Source organism: Marmota marmota, unplaced genomic scaffold, assembly GCF_001458135.2.
Source record: "Marmota marmota marmota unplaced genomic scaffold, marMar, whole genome shotgun sequence".
Lineage (NCBI taxonomy): Eukaryota > Metazoa > Chordata > Mammalia > Rodentia > Sciuridae > Marmota > Marmota marmota.
In genome coordinates, this window is record NW_026000170.1 from 829,426 (window position 1) to 851,718 (window position 22,293).

Here is a 22,293-nt window from a genome sequence, read left to right on the forward strand (position 1 = left end):
TCTCTCTCTCTCTCTCTCTTTCTTTCTTTCTTTCTTTCTCAGTACTGGGGATAGAACCCAGGGACATTTCATCCCTTAGTTACATCCCCAGCCCTTTTTATTCATTTTGAGACATGGTCACATGAAGTTGATCGTGTTGGCCTCAAACTTGCCATCCTCCTGCCTTATGAGGCCTCCCAAGTGGCTTGGATTACAGGCATGTATCTTTCCCAACTAAGAATTTTATTTCTATTAATTCTATTTCTGGGCTTTCACACATGAACTTCGAAAGATTATCCTATAGATAATTTGCTCTAGGTAGTTCAGGACAACTCACATATATTTCATTGGAGGTTAGACTCAGCCATAAAGAATAATAAAATTATGTCATTTGCTGGTAAATGAATGGAACTGGAAAATATCATGCTAAGTGAAATAAGCCAGACTCAGAAAGTCAAGGGCCAAATGTTTTCTCTCACATGTTGAAGCTAGAGAGAAAAAATGAATAAAGAGGAATCTCATGAAAATATAACAGAGACCAGTTGAATAGACAAAGGGGGAATATGAGGTAGGAGGAAAAGGAGGGGAGGGACAGGGTATGTGTTGGGGAATGAAATTGGCCAAATTATGCTTTGTGCACATATGAATATATCACAATGAACTCCACTTTTACATATGATAATGCATCAATTTAAAATTCCTTTTAAAAAATGGAAGGGTGTCAGGTGCAGTGGTGCATGCCTGTAATTCCAGGACTTGGGAGACTGAGGCAGGAGGATCTCAAACTCAAGGTCAGCCTTGGCAACTTAGTGAGAACCTGTCTCAAAATAAAAAGTAAAAAGGGATTGGGGGTGTCGCTTGGTGGTAGAGCATCCTATGTTCAATCTCCAGTACCACACACACACAAAATAAATAGAAAAAATAAAATAAATTGAAAGGAGACCAGTAGAGTAGAGGAAAAAGATAATGGGGGAGGGAGGAGGGTAAAGGGATGTATTTAGGAATAATATCGATCAAATTATGTTATGTACAAATATGTCACAACAAATCCCACTGTTATGTATAATTATTAAACACCAATAAAACATCAAAAATCAGAATACAGTTAAGAAAGGGGATTAAAATTTTTTATGAAAAAGTAAAATCTTACATACATAAATTCATATTTTATCAGCATAAATTTGTTTTTAATATTTAATTTTTATTTATTTATTTTGAATACATACATTCACAGGGTTCAAACTTTGAAAGGCTATGTAGAAAAAAAATTATTTTTCCACTCTTATTCTTTAGCTAACCAGTAACTTTCTGGAGATAATCAACATCACCAGAATCTGGGATTCTTTCCAGAGAAAGAAATATAAATTATTCAATCTTATCAATATTTTCCTAAATAGAAGGGACTACAATACTTTTCTGTGCCTTGATTTTGTTGATTACTGTATTTAGGTAATCATTTCATAAAAATGAGACTAAGTTGCTAAGGCTGGTCTAAAACTTGTGATTTTCCTGCCTCAGCCTCACAAGTTGCTAGCATTACAGGCATGTACCACTGTGCTTTATTTTTGGACTTTAAATTGTATATTCCATTGCTCTGTCTTTTCATTCCCCAGGATCATACTGTTTGGATATGTTCTTAATATCTGATAGAAATAGTCCCTGGATAGTCTTATTTTTTGTGTGTTTTTAATGTAAGCTTCATTATCAGGATGTCTGGTTATCCTGTTGGAAATTGCATCACATTTATAGGTCATGAATAACTGACATCTGTCTGAGTTTTCCTAAGAACACTGTTCTACCTTACTATCATTTTTGCAAAATTAAAATAACTGGAAAGATATTCACAGTAAGGGTATTCTTCCAAAACCCTGCTTTGAAGGGAAATGAATAATCTTGGTCAGAATTATTTATATTAAGGACATAGTGGATATAAAAGGAAGCCTAATATTTTAATTATGAATCATCTGCCATGATTCCTTATAAGATGTTCAGAAGGATTTGATTATACTCAAAAATTAAATATGAGGTGATATATTGAGGTGTTCATTCTGGATAAGATTTCCTCCATGTATATTTTGAGCTCCCTCTGTAGATAGAAAATGTCAGATATAGATCAGTGTCAATGGATTTGAGGTCATGTTTTTCTTAAAGATTGGAATGTTCTATACAAAAGGTGACACCATTGTTCCTGTAATTTTCTTGAACTTTTAACTCTTGCTGAACTTATTATTCTGTAGGAAGGAAATACTGGCTTGCAATTTTTCCTGAATTATCAGAAAAGAATACGCCTCCTGGTTAAAAACCTATGTGTGATTTTTTTCAGGCTGGATTACAGGCAATTGAAAGGTTTTGCCTTGTAGGCCTCATGGGGTGACAATGGGAGAGAATCTGCCCTCTCCGTACTACATTTAGTGCACCACCAATGTATTGCTATCTGTGAAGGGGGTTGCAGAAAAGGACTCAAGTCTGACAGAGCATGTTCTTTGAATAGTTGCATTCCTGATTCTGGTGCCTTCATTCTTAGGTCTCTTTATCTGAGCTCTTGGGCTAGGTCCTCTTCAAGGGCTTCTGCCAAGATGTCCTTATGGGGGAAGGAGAAAGAAAACTTGAAGACACTTTTCCCTGCTCTCAATACTGAGTACTTTTCCACTCCCAGTCTTTCCTACTTGCTGTCCCAAACTCCTGAGAAAACTGTCAGAAAACTGCCTGAATTTTTTGTTCAAGTTTCCCTCCACAGTGAGATGACTCCCATATCAATGCTGGTCCATTTGACCTTCAGCCAATGCACAGTTCCATCGGGGCAAATGGAACAGCAGAGTTGGCACTTTTCCCAGCTTAGACTCTTGCTTATACTATCACGGTAAGTGATTAAAGGCTTAACCCTCTCATTTTTGACTTGTTGATTTACTGTGATATCTGGCAGCTCAGCTCTCTTTCCTAGCTTAGCTAAGCTCCTGACAAGAATAAATCTGTCTGCCTTTCTTTATGGAGTGATAAAGGAATCAAAGGATTCAACAAGGGCTATATTTACTGGGGAGTGCCGGGGGAACAAACAGCTACTTGTGTAGAAAAAATAGTCCCTTTGTTTGGGACATGGTCCTATCTCCCAACATCCTCCTATGTGATACCTTCCATTTGCCCTTCTAGATCACTCTCTACTTTCCTCTACCTTGTTTGGTGCCTCAGGAAGCAAATCTATAGGGACTGATTCAATGAACTCCCTCACATTCCTGCTTCAAGTAGGGTGTAGCCAATGGCATCAGGATTAGATCTAGATATGAGAGGAGAGTGAGATCAGGGTATTTATTCCCCTACATATCCTCCTTACCAGATTATCATGAGATTGTTGAATCCCTCTACTGAATGTGACAAAGATTCTTTGCTTGTCCAAACTTAAATCAGTTAAGATTTTTTCTAGGCCCTCTGTGTACTTCCTTGTACAAGTCTATTTTTGGAAAGAACACTCTCCCTTAATATCTGGTCACTCTCATTATCTACTGCTGGGCATGGAGGCGCACATATGTAATCCCAGCAGCTTGGGAACTGAGGCAGGAGGATCTTGTGTTCAAATCTATATATTTGTTTATATATATATATAAATAAATTTGTTTATATATATAAACAAATACATATATAGTCAGGTACCACATGCAGTAAATGATGGTGGTGGTCTGTTAAGATTATAATGGAGGACATTAGACATCTATCTGCTCTCTCAGAACCATTTCTGCACCAATCATGGCCACCTTTGTGGAGCTCAGCACCAAAGCCAAGATGCCCATTTTGGTTCTAGGCACCTGGAAGTCTCCCCCAGGCAAAGTCAGAGAAGCCTTGATGGTGGCCATTGATGCAAGATATTGCCACATAGATGGTGCCTATGTCTATCATAATGAGAATGAGGTGGGAGAAGCCTTCCAGAAGAAGATCCAAGAGAAGGTGGTGAAGTGGGAGAACCTCTTTATTGTGAGCAAGTTGTGGTGCACCTTCTTTGAAAGGAAACTTGTGAAGGAAGCCTGTTGGAAGACCCTCAAGAATCTGAAACTAGACTATATGGATGTCTGTCTTATTCATTGGCCCCAGGGATTTCAGTGTGGGAAAGACTTATTCCCCAAAAGAATGATAAAGGCAACAACCTCATTAGTAAAGTAACATCTTTGGATGTCTGGGAGGTCATGGAGGAGCTGGTGGATGAGGGATTGGTGAAAGCCCTTGGTGTCTCTAACTTCAACCATTTCCAGATTGAAAGGATCTTGAATAAGCCTTGAATATAAATCAGTGACCAATCAGGTCAAGTGTCACCCATACCTCACCTAGGAGAAATGGATCCAGTACTGCCACTCCAAGGGCATCACTGTCACAACCTACAGTCCCCTGGGCTTTCCAGAAATACTTGGGCCAAACCAGAAGACCCTTCACTACTGGAGGACCCCAAGATTAGGAGATTGTTGCAAGACACAAAAAATCCTCCGCCCACATTCTGATTCAGTTCCAGATCTAGAGGAATGTGGTGGTGATCCCCAAGTCTGTGACACCAGTATATACTGTCAAGAATTTTCAGGTCTTTGACTTCACATTGAGTGATGAGGAAATGGAGACCATATTCAGCTTCAATAGAAACTGGAGGGTCTGACCAGGCTCATTTGGTAGAATACACCAATTACTGAACCTGAATCTCCTGATGACACACCTGGTAGATACTTTCTCTTCAGTGAAGTGGAACTTGATCTCTCTGAGGCCTGTTTTAGCCAAGTTTATGTGTCTGACCTTGTCAGATACAGAAAATGTTTTTTAAAAAATTTTATTGGTGCATTATGATCGTATATAATGGGATTTGTTATGCCCTAATTGAACATGCATGCAACATTAGTTGCTCAATATCTTTCTAGAAGCTTCCTTTCTTTCCTCTCTTCCTTCCCTCCAGCTAAGGTTTTATTTAGATCCATATGTTGAACCAGGGGAAGACTTATCACTGGGAAGTGTGACTCAGATGAGCAATTTCTTCCACTTATTTTATCTGAACAAATGTTTATTAAGCAATAGGATCTCTGCTAACATTGAATATGCAAAAATAAAAAGAATTTTAAAAAAGATTATAACGGAGCTGAAAATTCCTGACACCTAATGAAGTCACAGCCATTGCATCATCAGAATCACTCACATGTGTAGTAATGCTGGTGTAAACAAATTTGCATCACTGCTAGTCACATAAAAGTACAGCAATACAATTATATACAGAACGTGTTACTTGATAGTGATAATAACCTACAATGTTGCTACTTTATATATTTACCTTAGTTATTTTAGAGTGTACTTCTACTTATAAAAAAGTTTACTGTAAAATAGCATGCCAATATTACAACAGCAGCAGCCTTATACATCTTGTATCTCTTGACTGCATAAAGAGACCATGTTGAGTGATGGACCTCCACCATGTGGGTTTGTGTAAATGTATTTCTATGATGTTCCCCTAATGACACATTCATCAGCACATATCCCTGTTTTTAAGTGATGCACAACTATTATTAGGTTATAAGTGAAAGATATGAAGAAACATTTAGCGATGCCTCCTGTGCAGTGAGAATTCCATAATACCTGCTTAATGTTATTAACATATTACCGAGTGGTAATTTCTGTGAATTGTGTGTCTGAAAATGACCAATAAGTGTTTTGTATGTTTGTATATTTGTAACAAGAAGATTAGTGGTTACTGTAGAGAGAATTTCTTAGAAGCAAAACTGCCAGTGGAAAGGATCTGAAGATTAAATTCCTCTATCTGAGGATCAAGCTCTCATCATTTAATTCAAGGTTTTGGTATATCTCCCAAAGGGCATTTTGGTAGTTTTTAAAAAATATACACACATTTTTTGACATTTCTGTCCTTAAAAAGTAGCACAAAATTCTTGGGATTTTCTAAATAGACCATTATGTCATCTGCATATAGGGATGTTTTATTTCTTCCCTTCCAAACTGTATGCCTTTTATTTCCTTTTCTTACCTTATTTCAATGCCTATGACTTCTGGTGCTATGCTGAGTACGGATGGTTAGAACTGACTTCTTTGTCATGTTCCTAGTCTTAGAGGGAAAGCATTCATCACTTCAATTAAATAGGAAGTTAGCTATAAGTTTTACGTGAATGGGTAGGTATTGAATCTTGTCCAAAGCTTGTTCTGCTTCAATTGATATAATCATCTAATTTTATTCTTTAATTTTTAAATATAGATTATTCTGACAGGTTTTCAAACTTTAAACCAATTCACATCCTTTAAATAAACCCCATGTGGTCATGGTGTATTTTTTCTAAAATATATTGGTGAATTCTATTAACATTCTGGTAAGTTTATCTCATGTATATGCATGAAGGATATTGGTCTTCAGTTTTCTTTTTTTTGTACTGTCTTTGTCTGTTTTTGGTATGGATAACTACCTTAAAAGATGAGTTGTGAATTGTTGCCTTCTCTTGTATTTTCTGAAAGAGATTGTGTAGAAACGGTGTTAAATCTTCTTTAAGTGCCTGGTAGAATTCCCCAAACCATGTGGAGATTTCTTTTTCAAAAGTTTTAAAAGGATGTGTTTAATTTCCTTAATAGTTATAGGGCTGTTTAAATGATCTATCTATTTCATACTGGGTGATTGTGATAGTTTGTACTTTTCAAGGAACTGGTCCATTTCATCTAAATTATCAGATTTATGCATGTACAGCTGTTTGTAGCATTCTTTTTATTACCATTTGAATGTCTACTGGGTCTACAATGATAACCTCATTTCATTTCTGATATAGGTGTAATTTATATTATATTTTTTCTATTTCCCTTGTCAAATATCCTGTCAAGTGTATATGAAAGTCCTGGCTTTCCGCTAAGTCTCCTCTGACTGCTCAGCAGGGAAGGAGAGGTGCTTTATCACAATTCTGCAAGAGTGAACTCCCCACTTGGTCTTTACTGATAGCTGTTGAATTGTGTGTGTGTGTGTGTGTGTTTTCCCATGATGAATTGGTTGGAGTAGGATGGTCTTTCGGCTAGAATAAGTAGGCTTTCTTTGGGGGGTGGTATTGTTTGGTCTGCATTCGAGTGAAGATGTTTCTCAGGACCTGGTCCAGGTTTTATGAGGCAAAAGAAACCCAGCAAACTGTTTGCTGTGTCATCTCTCAGATGTTGTGGTTCCTATTTAGTGCAACTTTCCCCCTTTTTTTTTTTTTTGGTGATACTGGGGACTCATCCCAGGATATCATGCTTGATAGGCAAGTACTCTACCACTTAGCTACATCTTGTGCCTTCTTTTTAACTTTCATTTTGAGACACAGTCTAGCTAATTTGCCCAGACTGGATTTGAATTTGCCTTCCTTCTGCCTCAGCCTTCCATCTCATCCTCTTAAGTAGCTGGAATTACATGTTTGTGTTACCACATCTGGCTCTTATCCTTTCAGAGTCTTCTTATGTTTGCGTTATATTTACTGCCCAGGGATTTACTTAGCAAGATAAATAAGAAATCTATTTAACCAATTTTGTCCCATTAACTCAAATGTGAAACACCCATAAAACTTAACTATATTTTCTGTCTATATGATAATAATATGATATAATTAATATAATAAAAGATTTTATATATTACTATATTAATTATATAATATATGGCAACATACTAATTATGTATAATATTTACATGTAAATAAATATATAATCATATACATTAATAAATATATACATTATATTATATTATACATAATCATACTATATTAATTCTAATGTTTTATTATATATAATATATAATACATAATAATATAATAATACAAATAGATTATGATTTCTAATCTATTATAATATACCTGTGTACATTTCTTTAAAATATTCAAGAATTAAAAACTTGGGGCCTAATGGGTTAACCTTGTCTGGAATTGGAAGTACCACCTTAGATTTTGAAAGATATTTATTGGGTATAGAATTCTAGATTGACAGTATTTTCACTAATTTAAGGATGTTATTCTACTATCATTTATCTATCTATCTATCTATCTATCTATTTATTTTGCAGTATTGGGGATTGAATTCAGAAGTATTCTACTGCTGCCTATATCTCTAGCCCTTTTTATTTTTTAAGACAGTTTTGCTAACTTGCCCAGGCTAGTTTCAACTTGCCGTCCTCCTGCCTCAGCCCTCCTGTATCACTGGGATTACAGGCACATGCCACGATGCCCAGCTCTATTATTTCCTTATTTAAATTGGTTCCATTAAGAAATCTTTTCCTGGCTAATCCAGGTCTGGGAATAAATATATAAGAACATGGGACAATCTTATCCTTCTAGAAAGCAAAAAATGCTATCAAACACTATTAGGGTCTGGTTTAAAAACAAAATAAAAACAAAAACAAAAAAACCAAACAGCATCCAATGTGAAAATGTGAAGGAAATGTGGCTTCCCCTGGCCAAAGAGGGAACAGTTTGAGCATCAACAAGAACAATTATCGTAAAGGATTAAAACAATTATGTTGAAAAAGAAAGAAACCTTTTCTTGCAGTTAACTTTGTTTTACTGTATGTGATAATTAACGCCTTATTTCTCTCATTGAAAGTAGAAATATAACATTTCTGTTGGTTTTTTAAAGAAAGAAAAACAATATACATTGCTTTATGCTTCTTGGGTTACAGCATTATAAAAGTATAAATTTTTTATAATTTTCTGGTTCCTTTTTAAGATTTTCTCCTTAACACAAGGTTATTATTATTTTTTTTATGATGTGCCTTTGTGCAGTTTCCTTTATTTTCTGTGCCTGGCATTTGCTGAGTTTCTTGGATCTGTGGTTTAAGTTTTTATCAGAATTGGAGAAATTTTGGCCATTATTCAAATATTGTTCTAGTCCTCTGCACCTCTCTTTTGGAAAATCTAATTATATGTGTATTAGACTCTTAAAGTGGTCCCAGAGCTCACTTATGCACTATTTAATTTTAAAAGTAAGTATTCTTATCTTTCTGTGTTTCATTTTGAATAATTTCTATTTCTTATGTCTTTACGTTCACTAGCTTTTTCTTTTGCAATGTCTTATCTGCCATTAACCCTATCATTATTTTCCATTCCAGAAGCTATAGTTTTCACTTCTAAAAGTATGTTATGCAGTGTCTTGGAAGCTATTTTCATATAAATCACGTTTTGGTTATCTTAGGCAAGAGGGTAAATCTTATCCTTGTTACTCTGTCTAGGGTGGAACAGTATGGGTGGAAATGTGGAAGAAGTGATAGTATGTTATTTTTGATACCAGAACATAAAAGGTATCCTAGCTTCCTCTTTACTATACCCCTCCCCTCACCTTTTTTTTTTTCCCCTGTGATGCTGGAGATTGAAACCCAGGGCCTTGTGCTGTGAGTCAAGCATTCTATCAACTGAGCTATATTCCCAGTCCTATCCCTTTCTTGAATCAGTTGCTCTAGGAGAAGCCAGCTGCTACAGAATGAAGACATTCAAATAGTTCTATGGAAAGATCCAACTGGTAAGGAAATAGGAACTCCTGCCAATAGCCATATTAATATTCCATCTTGGACCTGGATCCCCCAGCCTCAGTCAAGCCTCTGTATGACTAAAACTCTGGCTGACACCTTGATTACAACCAAGGAATTCCTAGCCTGAACCACCTTTTAGCTGCTTATGAATGCTTAACTCACAATAACCATGAGATAATGTTTATTGCTTTAAGCCATTGTTTTGGTATAATTTGTTTCATAGAAATACACAACGAATAGGGGAACCAAATTTTATTCAAGTTGTAAAAAACATTGGTTGAATCCCTTAATTAATTTTATTCATTTCTCATCCCCAACTCAGCCTAAATAACAATGCACGGACAAAATCACTAGACTTGGCACTTGGAGCATTTATACTCAAAACATTCCCTATGTGATTCATTTTGAAAAGCCCTAGCTTCTATGAGCCTAAGACACATCAAAGCAATAAGGATATGTTATATTTTTTAATGTTGTAACCCAAGAAGCATAAAGCAATGTATATTGTTTTCCTTTCTTTAAAAAACCAACAGAAACGTTATCTTTCTACTTTCAATAAGAGAAATAAGGCATTAATTAAAATGAGTGTATTTTAATCAGATATTACACTAATAATGTAGCAACAGATTTATGAAATTCCTCCCTTAGGAATCTTGAAGAATAGAATTTATGTCCATTTGATAAATATATTAGCAGCAAGGCTGCTTCAAGAAAGAAGATGCATAGAACCTCTAGAAGTCTTTCTCACCCCTGTGATTCTGAACTTTTTATATAAGGGAAAAAGGGAAGAGTTGAATTTTGTTTAAGAATAGATAGTTGCTTGTGGGGGTGCTTTGTAAAACATTATCCATGGTTCAGCCAATGCTTTTTAAAACTCTATTGGGAGTTTTATCCAAAGGGAATTAAGAGTTTTGCCTGAGTAGAACATAAAGAAAGTATTTTTATATTTTTATTTTTGCACAGTTAGGGTTTTCTGAAAAATAAAACTGGCCGCTGGGGTAAAGGACAAGTCTGTGAAGTTAAAGGGTGTTTGAATAGACCCTTTAGCCTCAGAGACCGCTGAAGAGATTTAGAGACTTATTTCCTTATACATTCAGATTTCAAAGTGGGTGAAAGGAGTCAGTTGTTTATATTTCAAAGTACTGTAAAGGTCAAGGTTTTTCTCCTTCTCTCAAGAGTGGAGTGGGGCAATGTGTAGCCTACTTCAACCTTAAATGTTAATAATTTGGAGAATTCTATGCAGGAGAAGCCCCCCATGTAGGCAAGATGATAGTCTAATAGTACCACTGGAGGGCTACTGGATAAGGGGAAAAGTGTGGCTTTTACTATTAATAAAAACTATGATCTCTGTTCCAAAAACCTCATATTTGCTTTCAGGATAAAATAAATAAATACTCACCACAAAAGGAAGGATGCACTCATGTTGATTTTGTACCATGTATAAACTAAAGAGAGACATGCGACTGGGGCCCATCAAGCTGCAGGCTAAAGAAAAAAAGTTTTGCAGAGCCTCACAGAGGTTGGAGCAGATGTCAGCCCAGTTTGGTAAAGCAATGTGCACAATGAGAAGTCGAGGAGGTTGCTGGTTAGTCTGTGTGGCAGTAGAGGGCCCTTTACCAATAGCTCGCCCATGATGCATGACAGCCAAACCAGGGGTAGAAGTGTAGCCACTATCTGGATATTCTGTATACCTATAAGGAAGGAAAGAAAAAACAACTAGCTTTCACAATGTTGAATTGGGTGCTCTGTTAAAACAAAGAATACTAGCTGAGAGGACTAAGTCCAGAAGGAGTCAAATTGGGTACTAAAGCTTTTCTAGGCTATCCTGTATTAATAGTACCCAAGGGATCTAGATGTTTGACTAATGTAAGCATGAGATGCTTAGAGATGTTGAGTGGTAACAATATAGAAGTTATATAAAATCTAACTTTAGTTTCAGAAAAAGCTATTGGCACTCATAAACCTTTTTTTTCTTTATTAGTAGTTATTATATTGTACAGTAATTGGCTTGTATGACTGTCTCTCCCTTTATAATTTTCCCAAGGAAAACTTTGTCATGTTGACTTCATTCATTAGTACTGTATGTGTTTAGTACATAGTAATACTTAAAAATGAAAGTATAACCTCATTTATTCCTCTTTTGGGTTTCTCTTGGGTTATTCCTAACTCCTATAAGGTAAAATTTAAATTCTCTTCAAGACGCTTCATGACTTGATTATCGACCTCACTGGAAGCTGTTTTTCACCTCAAGGTTTTCACTGAAATAATATCAAATATAACTTTGCTTTCGGGCATTTGTTCATGCTGTTTTCTCTGCTTCCAAAAACCTTGCTTTCCTTTTTTACTAGCTATTTACCCTAATTCAGACCTCAGATGAGGAAACAAGAACAAATGAGAACAAGGAACCAATATCAGGAATAAGAAGGGTTATCATTACAAATGTTAAAACATGAAAAGGGGTAAAGGAGGATAGAATGAATAGCTTTATGCCAATAAATATGATAAATGAACACATTCTTAGAAAAAGGTATTTAACCAACAACAAATAAAAATGAAATTTTAAAACCTAAATTGTCTATAACTATCGAATAAATTTAATTGATAATCAAATATTGTCCTACAAATTAAGCCAAAAGCCAGATGATTTTATGGATGGGCTTCATCAAACTCCCAAAGACCAAGAATTTCAATTTTAAACAAATTCTTTCGAGAATAGAAGTGGGAACTTCTCAATTAATCTTAGGAGGTTAGCATAATCTTTTGATACTGAAACCAGATAAAGATATTATAAGAAAAAAAGTAAGATAATTTCACCCATGAACATAAGATGTAAGCATCCTAAACAAAAAAAAGAAAGAAAGAAAATTTAAACTAGCAATGTATAAAAATAACACATCATGACCAAGGTGAGTTTATCTCAAAAGCATATCAATTACTGTAATTCATCACATTAAAAGAGTAAATGAGGAAAATGAAATGATCATCTGAATAAATGCAGAAAAAGTCTTTGTTGAAACATAATGTTCATGCAAGAAAAAGATTCAAAAAGATTCATTCATCATGGTGTATTCACATTATGAAACAAATGAACTACAGTTACATACAACAATGCTGAGGACTCTAAAAAACATAATATTGAATAAAAAGAAGACAATAACTAGGAATAGATGACAGGAATAATCTAATAAAATGTTTATAAAAACCTAGAGCAAACACCATTCTTTCTTTTTCTTTGGTACGAGGAATAAACCCCAGGCTTCATAAATTATACCCCCAGTCACAAATTCATTCTTAACAGTAATAGGTTGACAGCTTTCCCTATAAGACAAAGAGCTTACTACCATCACTTCTATTCAACACTGTAGTGAAGGTGGCAATAAACAAAACAAATAAATAAAAGGTACTACAATGAAAGAAAATTTCATTGTTTGCAGATGATATGATTGTGTATACAGAAAATCTAAAAGAATCTATAATTTCCCAATTTTTTCTCATTCTTTTAAAAATTTTAGTCTTAGGTATCTGTTATTTTTTAAATATTAATTTACATGACATCTTTAAAAAATTCATTGTTAATTTTTGGCTAATGTATAGAATTATAATTCATTTTTACATATTGACTTTGCATTTAACAACATTGCTGCTCTCTTACTAATTATAATAATTTATCCATAGATCTTTTTGGATTTTTCGTTCACAATCACATAGTGTGTGAAAAATGATATGCATCAGGTTACATTAACAAAGTCAGATATTGGCAACATAAAGATTATACTAGACTTGTTCACAATTACTCCAAACTATAAGCAACACAAATGTCAATCTACATTATGATGGTTATATCATGGTATATTCACATTATGAAACAAATGAACTACAGTTACATGCAACAATGCTGAGGACTCTAAAAATCATAATATTGAATAAAAAGAAGACAAATAGTTTGTACACATAGCATGAGTCTACCTATGTAAATTTTACAAATAATAAAATTAATTAGCTTGCCTAGGGATCATACATAGTGGTAAAACCATAAATAAAAGCAAGGAAACCATTATCACAAAAACTAGGGTGGTGATTTTCTCTAGAAAGGAAGGAGGACATTATGACTAGAAGGGACAAAGGGATGTTCAGGGCTTTTTTTTAGTAATGTTCTATTTCTTTATTGTGACTAATTATTAAACTATATGTACAAGTTCTATGACACTTTTTTTCTATTCCTTGTTTATCAATAAAAATACTTCAAAAAGAACTTTAGGACAATCATAAAAGAAACATAAAAAAAGGTAGATAAAAGATTAAAATCGTCCCCTGCTCTGGGAACTAAAATGGATATATATATATATATGTGTGTGTGTGTGTGTGTGTGTGTATGTGTATGTATATATAATTTTAGCTCAACAATGCAAGGAAAATTAAAGTTTCTTTAAGAGAAAGATTATTATGATAATTTTCAGAAACATTTTGGTATCTAGATGATGCGAGAATGATGCACCAATGTGTCTGTTTCTTGAAATGAATCTGTGAAGTAGTTTTCTTTGTATTTCTTTCTTAGGCTATGGAAGTCAGCATTCATTCAACTTTTTTTGGTGTATGTGGTGGTGCTAGGGATTGAACTCAGGTCCTTGTAGTATGCTAGGCAAGCACTCTACCAACTGAGCTATATTCTTAGCCTCAACTTCTTTTTTTTTTTTTTATTGAGTTCTAATTGTGTTCTGGCTACAGTTGAAAAAACTAAATGAATGAATACTGTTGAAAGTATTCTTGAACCAGAAATCCAAATCAATGTGTAATATATTTACCAAGAAAACATATGCTATAACTTATAAGTATCTCTTAACTTTATTTTTAAATTAAGTGCATGAGACCAATTCTATATAGAATGCTGAACTTGAGACTGACAGGTTCACACAAATATAAACACAGACGTCTTATTTAACTGTCCATCTTCCTTCACATCTGAAAACACTGTCATTTTAAGTATAGTTAGTTCTCAGTTTAAATAATTCCAGTATACAGACTTCAGTTACCATAGTGTAGACAATTAACATTAGTCCTCTATCAAAACAGTTCAAATTTCAGTTGCTAAGGAATATTAATTATGAGTAATTATATAAAGTAAAAGTTGCATCTAGCTCTTTAGTCTACAAATTATTATGTAAGTAAAAGATGCACATAATGATCAGTGATCAATTATGTTACTTCTTTTAAAATTTCTTGGTCAATGGTCACTGCATATTTGCTATTCAGTTTATGCACAGTGGGTAATGCGTTACTTCCTTGTCTCCTTGTGACAAGCCCACATAACATTGTATAAAAATCAATAAATGAAAGTGGGTATTGGCCAACAAAAATAAAAGTGAAGCAAAGAAACAAATGCGGCAATGTTGAAAGTGAAATCCAAATAGAACATAAATGGAATTACAGAAAAAAGTAGCTGAATGTGTGAATGTTGACACTGCCACCTTTTCATAGACTCTAGGTATGCAGTGAGAGGAACTTAATGAAAGTGAACTTACCAACATAAATGAGGAAAGTGGTTGTGAAGAAAAGAATGAAAGTGCCATGGGCAAGAAAAGAACTTCATTATTAAAGGAACTCTCAGGGGTATTTTACAAAATGGAAAGCACAAAGGATAAAGTATTGGAACTGATCCAAACTTGGAGTATAACACCACCAAGGCATAGAAAAGATATGTGCTCAATCCTAAATTATATTATGAGAAGCAAGCAAGCAAAGCACTGTTCAAACTATTGAGAAGTTTTTTGTTTTGTTTAAAAAAACACTTTAGTTCTTAGTGTTTGTTTTACAGTATGCAAAAATAAATATTAGTTTTACAGTATGCAAAAATATACTTAGTAATGAGAGGTTTCAGTGTTTTGACGTTGTTTTCGAGGGTTAGGGAACAAATGTATTTTTCCCCATGATTAAGATTTCTTTGCGGTTGCAACTTGCAGTCATTTTTAGATGCCACACTAATGTGCAATTGGAGGACTGTCTAAAAAATGTGGTAAGGGTATCCTTAAACATGATCATATACTGCATCTGGGCAGGATCTGACTTTATTGCTGACTGTACACTTCTTACTTTTGCCAAGAATACCCTCGTAATGGTTTAACCTGGAACTGTGCCTGAACCAAAAGTCAAGTTACTCCACTACTAAAAACCCTTCAGTGATTTCCAGTTACACTTGGAACAAAATCCAAAATCCTTACCCTGGCCCCAGAGTTGTACTTGTGTCTTTTGCTCACTCTCCAGAACATCTCCAGCCCACCCAATAACCCCCCAGGTGTCTTTCAGATCCACAAAGGCTTTCAGCTTCCACCTGGGGCTCACAGGCAGGAGCTCTCATGCCCTCCGCATTAAATGATTCAATGGTTCTTCCTCCCACAGGGTTCCTAGCATGCACGGGGCCCTGCGTTCCATCCCAGCAAAAAATTTCTGGGCTTTAGTTAGGCACTTTTCTCTTCACGGTCCCCTTCCTCCATTTAAAAAAAAAAAAATCGATTTTAGTGGGCCCTAAAAATGTCAAGTCTTCCCCTATTATGAGAAAAAAAAAATCAAAACGTTTTCTTTGACCTTAAGGGATCATTGTTTTCTTCTGACTAAAGACATTAAAAATTTCTCGAGGCCCCACAGGCCTGCAGCCCGCTCAGGCGCGCCTCAGATGCCTGAGGGAGCCTCAGGCTTCAGCTCTGTCAGGACTGCGCTGCGAACACCTGCCAGAGGGCGGGTCTGAACTCCGCCCTAGCCCAGCTTTCGAGGCGCTGTCCTCCCTCCGCGAGGTTCTAGATTCCTTCTCCCACCCAGAGGCGCAGAAAAAGCAGGGCCCATTACCTGGCCGTCGGGATCTCAAGCAAAGGCACTTGGCCGTGGGCGCCCCCTTCAGCCTGTAGCAGGGCGGGGGCGAGGCCTGGTCTGAAAGGGCGGAAGCTGGGCGGGGCGGAGCAGGACCTGGGCGGGGCGGAGCAGGACCTGGGCGGGGCGGAGCAGGACCTGGGCGGGGCGGAACCTGGGTGGGGCAGCCTCAGGTTTTCCTCAAAGCGCCTCAGCTCATGGTCTCCAGTCCTCAGACCCACTGCGAACAGTCCTGGTTTAATCTTTAGGTAGAGTTTTGTATCTGTGTTGGAAATTATGTCCTAAACCTGAGCCTCCTTCTTCCTCCCATGGAACCTGTTAGTAGCATCGTTCACTCACTCAGTCATTATTTTATTCAATGAATATTTATGGCGAGCACACTGTATTGTGCAAGGATTGGGGTATAATAAGTACATGAAAGCTCTCTCAATCCCCTTATGAAAGAGCTTAATCTACCCTCAGGCCGCTCTTTTTAGTCTTTTCGAACCTCTCCTTTCCAAGATGGTGTCCTTTTACTCGGATTCATTGTCACTTACTTCAGTTAATTCCTACAGCCCCTTCAACACACTTCAGATGGGCTAGGAGCAACCTGACCTTATTGGCTGTTTGGTCTGGGACTTGAACTCTGGTGGAATAAATATTCTCCTCTGAATTAGTCTACTGGAAAGAAAAAGAAATTCCAGTACCAAATCAGAAATGGACAGTTTCTCTCATTATTCTTCTCTGCCTCTGTTACCAGAGATGCAAGTGAGGTAATGTTATGGTGTGAAATGATAAATATAATCAATAAGTCATAGATATAGGGTATATAGGTATAAGGTAAGATAGAATATATAATCAATAAGCAATAGATATAGATTAAAGACTATAGGAATAAGGTAAGATAACATAGATAAGCGATAGTAAGACATAAGTTCATCAGGAATAAGCCTAAGTAATAGTAGAAAAATCATGTAACTATAAAACATAGGATTTAAGCCATAGAATAAGTCAGTGTGTCAGTATAGTTATAAATAACTATAAGCAAGTGGGTTAATATATAGATAAGATTAATTAACATAGCAACTTGATCTTGTAGACTTGCATAGGATAAAAGACATAGGGTTTATAGATATTAGTAAGATGACAGATAAAAATGTGTGTGTAGGCCATAAGATAACTGTAGTTTTAAGTAGGCATCAAATAAGTTACTAGTACTGAGTGTGCAAAGCAATTGCTCTGGTAGAAACTCATTAGTCACTTGCAACAATTCCACTTTACTGGGATTATGGGACTAGGGTGACTGTAGTCATTTGAGTAAAAAGATGTGACTATAGAAACTCCATCTTAGTTTCTGTGTTACTGTCCCTGTGAAGAGAGAACTGCATGACCCTTTTCTAGGAAATAGAAACTAAAGCTGTTTTCTTATTTAAAAATTTGTCTTTCTGTACTTTGTACCCCACAAATTGTACCCTACTCAGGATGCAGCGGTGGTCGGTGGTCGTGGTGAGCTACATCCTGGGTTTGACTGCCCTAGTGGGTGTACATGACTTTGAAGTAGATTCTCGCCCCACCAACCCCTGCCCAAATTCAGGATATGACTGTCTAGCACCTGCTTGAACCCTGGGACTGTGGTCAACTGAACTGCAAAGCTAATGCTTTTTTAGCTTCTGTTTATTGCTTGCTTGCTGACTGGAAAATTCCAGTCCTGCCTAGAGCCCACAGGTCCCACTTATTAATGTTTTAATTTCTGTGATTGGCTAGTGTTTTTTTGTTCTTATATTCTCCTTAGATGGACCAGGAAGCTGCTGTCCTCCCACAAAGCTTGAGTCTCTATGGTGGGTGATAGTCCCTGGCCAGGTAAATAAAGCTCTATTTGATTTGAAATTCAGACTTTTAGTGCTTTCTGGAGCAGCTCCCCATAACAGTAGCAATGCAGGTGAGGTGAGGCAATGTTTTAATGAGTGGCTCAGGAAAGGTTTCAATAGGAAAAGAGTCACCTGCCTGTGTTTTAGTTCCACTAGACCATTTTGCCTCTCTTACCAGCTCCTCAGAATAAAAACAGAAATATTTAACACTAGTGTCCTTTTTAAAACCCTGCAGTCTGATGTATAATAGAATCCCTGTGTTTCAATTTAAAGGGTAACTTATCTATAGCTCTTCTTACCCATGTATTCTAGATTAGTTTTCCTGTCTCCAATTTCCAGATTATCTTTTCCACTTGATGTCAGAATCATTCTTGTAAAAAGATTTTACTCATGTTACTTTTTGCTTAAAAAACTTTTTTGTTTCCTTTTTGGTTACAAGGTCCATTATAAGTGACTACTTTATCAGACTCAACCTTAACACCAGACTAACTTGAAAACATACACCCATTGCTCTCAGCTACAATAACTTTTTTTCCTGTACCCTCTATTCATCTGGAACAGAATTTATTGAAAAATGTTCAAAGAATTGTGCCAAGTGTGGGAGAATATTACATAATTCCTTGAAGAATTATTCTCTGAGAGTAACCAACTGTAATGCCATATGAAAGTGCTTAGAAACCTTAAAGTACAAGGAGGGTTACTGACCAGGGGATCGATTGCAGCCTTAGAAATCTACTGCCATATTGCCCAGAGACTTCTCTTCCCACAGGGTGCTCTCAGCCAATGATGGAGTATGATAGGGATAAAGCAGACCTGTTCCTGGGAAACACAGAATTCTTCTAGCAGTCAACTCTGACTCCACATGTACTTAACAGCCTTGTCTGAACATTCTCAGTCTTTCTTTTTCCTTAGGAGTCAAACTCTTCCATCACAGTGTGACCTCTCTCCTGTCCTTTCCTGACCCTTTCCACATTTTTCTCTCAGGTGTTTCTTCTAATAAAATCCTTATACCATTAATCTTATCTCAGTGTTTGCTTTTTGGAGAAACAAAACTAACATTTAAATATTTAAGCAATGTAATAAGCACTGAGAGAGGTATTAAGTAAATTGTCACCAAATATTTGCTGACTTTCGAGTATATACTAGGTACTGGTGGGCTCTGAAATATAATCGTTTCTGTCTTCCTGGACTTAGTCTATGGGGAATAGACCAGTACTTAGGCAATGACAATGTGGCATTATATGTGTGACAGCAGAGAAAACACAAGGTTATGGGAGCACATAGGATGGTATACACTTGAAGAATTGGGGTGAACTTCCTGGAAAAGGGGAAATTATCATTTCAAGTGATGAACAAAAGTAAATGTGAGCTAGCCAAGCAAGGGGCACAGAGAGCATTCCATGTAGAGGGAATTCTGAGCAAATGAAGAAGCTCAGCCAGTGTAGGATATAGTTTTGTGGAAGAGGAGTGGTAAAGATGAAGCAGGAGAGGTATGCAAAAGGCCAGAACAGGTAAGATCTTGTGGATCATATTAAGGATTTTGGATTTTATCCCATGGCAAATGCAAGGTAGAGTGGATGGATTCAATTAAGTGTGTAAGAAAAAGAGTGACATGACCTGATTTGTGTAATGGACAGAACACTTATCTGCCCCAGGGGAAAGGATTGGGTGCTGAAGTTGGGGTGATGGTAACTGGACATGGGTCAAGACTGGAGTAGAAAATAGCTCAGGCAAAAGAACATACTGACTTGAATTAGAGATTGTTAAAGGGGATGCTGAGATGTAGGTAGAAATAGGAGTTAAAATAAACAGGCTTGGAGATTGGATGGATTAGGAGGAATCCAGAATGACAGGGCCTAGAACATAGTAGGCATTCAATGAATATTTATTGAATAAATGAATGCAAAATCCCTGGTTGAAAAGATAATGGTGCTAAGTCAAAAGATAAAGATAACTACCCAGTTACCCTTGCTTGAATGGGGTGATGATGACAGTCTCAATTTGAACATGTTGAAATCAAGTTGCCTGTGTTAAAATGAGTGGAAATGTATGTGTCAACATCTGAAGAGAAAAATATGGCCTGGAAATAAAGATTTAGAAAGTTGATAGTAATTAAATTAGTATGAATGAGACTACCTAGAACAGTGAAAAGTAGGGATCACAATTTGTTAATGAGTATTAAAAATCAATTTAGTGGACTGCAACCAGCAATTTAAGAAATGGAATAGAATAAAATGCAACACAATAGAAAACACTAGAATTTAGCTCCTGAAATAAAGGTAAACATGATGGAAGTATGATTTTGTGAAAAATTCATTTCAGTAATGTTATGAATATGTATACTTAAATGTGATTAGGCTGCAATATAAAACGAACTTTTGTGTGTTGCTATAAAATTTGAAAAAAGATTTTTGGAAAAAAAAATCAAAAGACTGAAAAATCAACACCTAACTCATTGTCAGAAAAGGAACTAAGTCCTCTAATAGATTGTTGTGGAGCACCTAAAGAGAGGTATATACTGGTGCCAGAGGAAGAAACTCAAGGAAGGTCCCCATGTGTTAAGGTTTGCATTAGGAAAGGTTTCAGAAAGATCTAAGGTACTAATCTTAAGAATATGATTTTTTAGAATAAGCAATTTGCATTCAAGAACCATGTCTTACATCATATCTCTAGTACCTATCAAAATGTCTACTACATAATAGACCCTCAAACTTTCAAATGAATAAACTAAAACTTGTGCTTTAGGAAGATTATTCTGACAGCAATCTGGAAGGGGAGAGAATGGAGAAAAGGTTTTTTTTTTTATTTTTCACAAGTTTTAGTTAATTTTAATTGATACATAATTGTTCAAGTTTGTGGGGTGTAATGTGGTGTTTTGACACATATATACAGTGTATAATGATCAAATCAGAGCAAATAGCATCTTAAAATGAAACTATTTCACAGTCCAGGTGAATGATGATGAAGTCCTAAATGAAAAATGATAATGGAAGGAAAAGGACAGATTTATTTATAATCAGAATTACCAAGATATGGGGCTGCATACATATGGGTGTGGTAGCCAGTCTCCATGGCTGAAATCCTCATATTCACCCTTGTAAAGTCCCCCTCCCATGGTACATCAGGGGTGATCTGTGTGACCAACTGAATATGGCAGAAGCGATCACATATTAATTACTTCTGAGGCTAAGTCATAAAATACAGTGTGGCTTTTTTCTTGCTTTTTTTGATCACTTGCTTTGAGGAAGCCATCTCATGTTGTGAGGACATTCAAGCAAACCCACAAAATCTATGTGAAGAACAACTACCAACATCCAGCACCAATTTGCCAAGCATGGAAGTAAGCCATCTTGGAAGTGGATCTCCAGCCCCAGTGAAGCCTTTAAATGACTGCAGCCCCATCTGCAGAGATAAATATTTGTTTTTGTTTAAAGCTACCAAATCCTGAAAGTGAATTTGTTACATTTGTTATGCAGCCTAGATAACTAATGCAAAGGGGATGAAAGGAGGAAGCAATAAATACTATAAATTAGAGCCTATAAGTTAAAGGTCTAAGTGCTTGAAGGAGGAACTGGGATTAGGATGTAGGGGATAGTAAGTTATGGTCAGGACCCGTATTTGCCTTGTATGTAGGATATCCAAGTGAGCAGTTTTTGTCCCTCAATCTCAAAGTTCTACTCGTTTTTGAAGGCTCAATTCAAATGTCACCTCTTCTGTAAAACCTTTCTGCTTTTCTCTGGCAAAAAAAATCTACATCCCCTTTGGGGCACCTTACTACAGCAAACATGCATAATTTTGTATTGCAATTACCTATTTTCCGTTGTTTGTTTACATTTGGGAGCTCCATTACGACCCTGAGCTAGTTAAGGATAAGGACTGTGATTTTTAGTGTTTTTTTTTTTTCTTTGTGTGTGTGTGTGTGTGTGTGTGTGTCGCTGTATCTCTGTGTTGGTGATTGTGTAATAATTCTGAGAAACTTGATGGTTGTATCCATTTACCCATGTATTTTCCCTACAGTTATGGACATTTGGGTTTGTGGAGTGACTGGAGCAAACTCGCTACCGGAGGTCCTGAAGTGACACCTCCAGCCTGTTCAGAGGTAGAACTCCCACCTATACCTGG

The 22,293-nt window shown here is 36.2% G+C and overlaps 1 protein-coding gene and 1 pseudogene across 3 annotated transcripts in view; one reads left to right on the forward strand and one right to left on the reverse strand.

Annotated features, from left to right (window-relative positions):
* Positions 1 to 16,380, reverse strand: part of LOC107154237 (meiosis 1 associated protein) — an 88,526-nt gene extending 72,146 nt beyond the window's left edge. For all 3 annotated transcript variants that reach the window (XM_015499849.2, XM_048787412.1, XM_048787411.1), the window contains exons 1-2: positions 16,304 to 16,380; positions 10,866 to 11,157 (exon numbers count right to left, since the gene is read on the reverse strand). In XM_015499849.2, coding sequence (XP_015355335.1) covers positions 10,866 to 11,105 — 240 coding nt within the window. In that variant the 5' untranslated portion in view covers positions 11,106 to 11,157; positions 16,304 to 16,380. The remainder of the gene's footprint in view (positions 1 to 10,865; positions 11,158 to 16,303) is intronic.
* Positions 3,718 to 4,884, forward strand: LOC107154176 (annotated as a pseudogene).
* Positions 16,381 to 22,293: the final 5,913 nt, after the last annotated feature.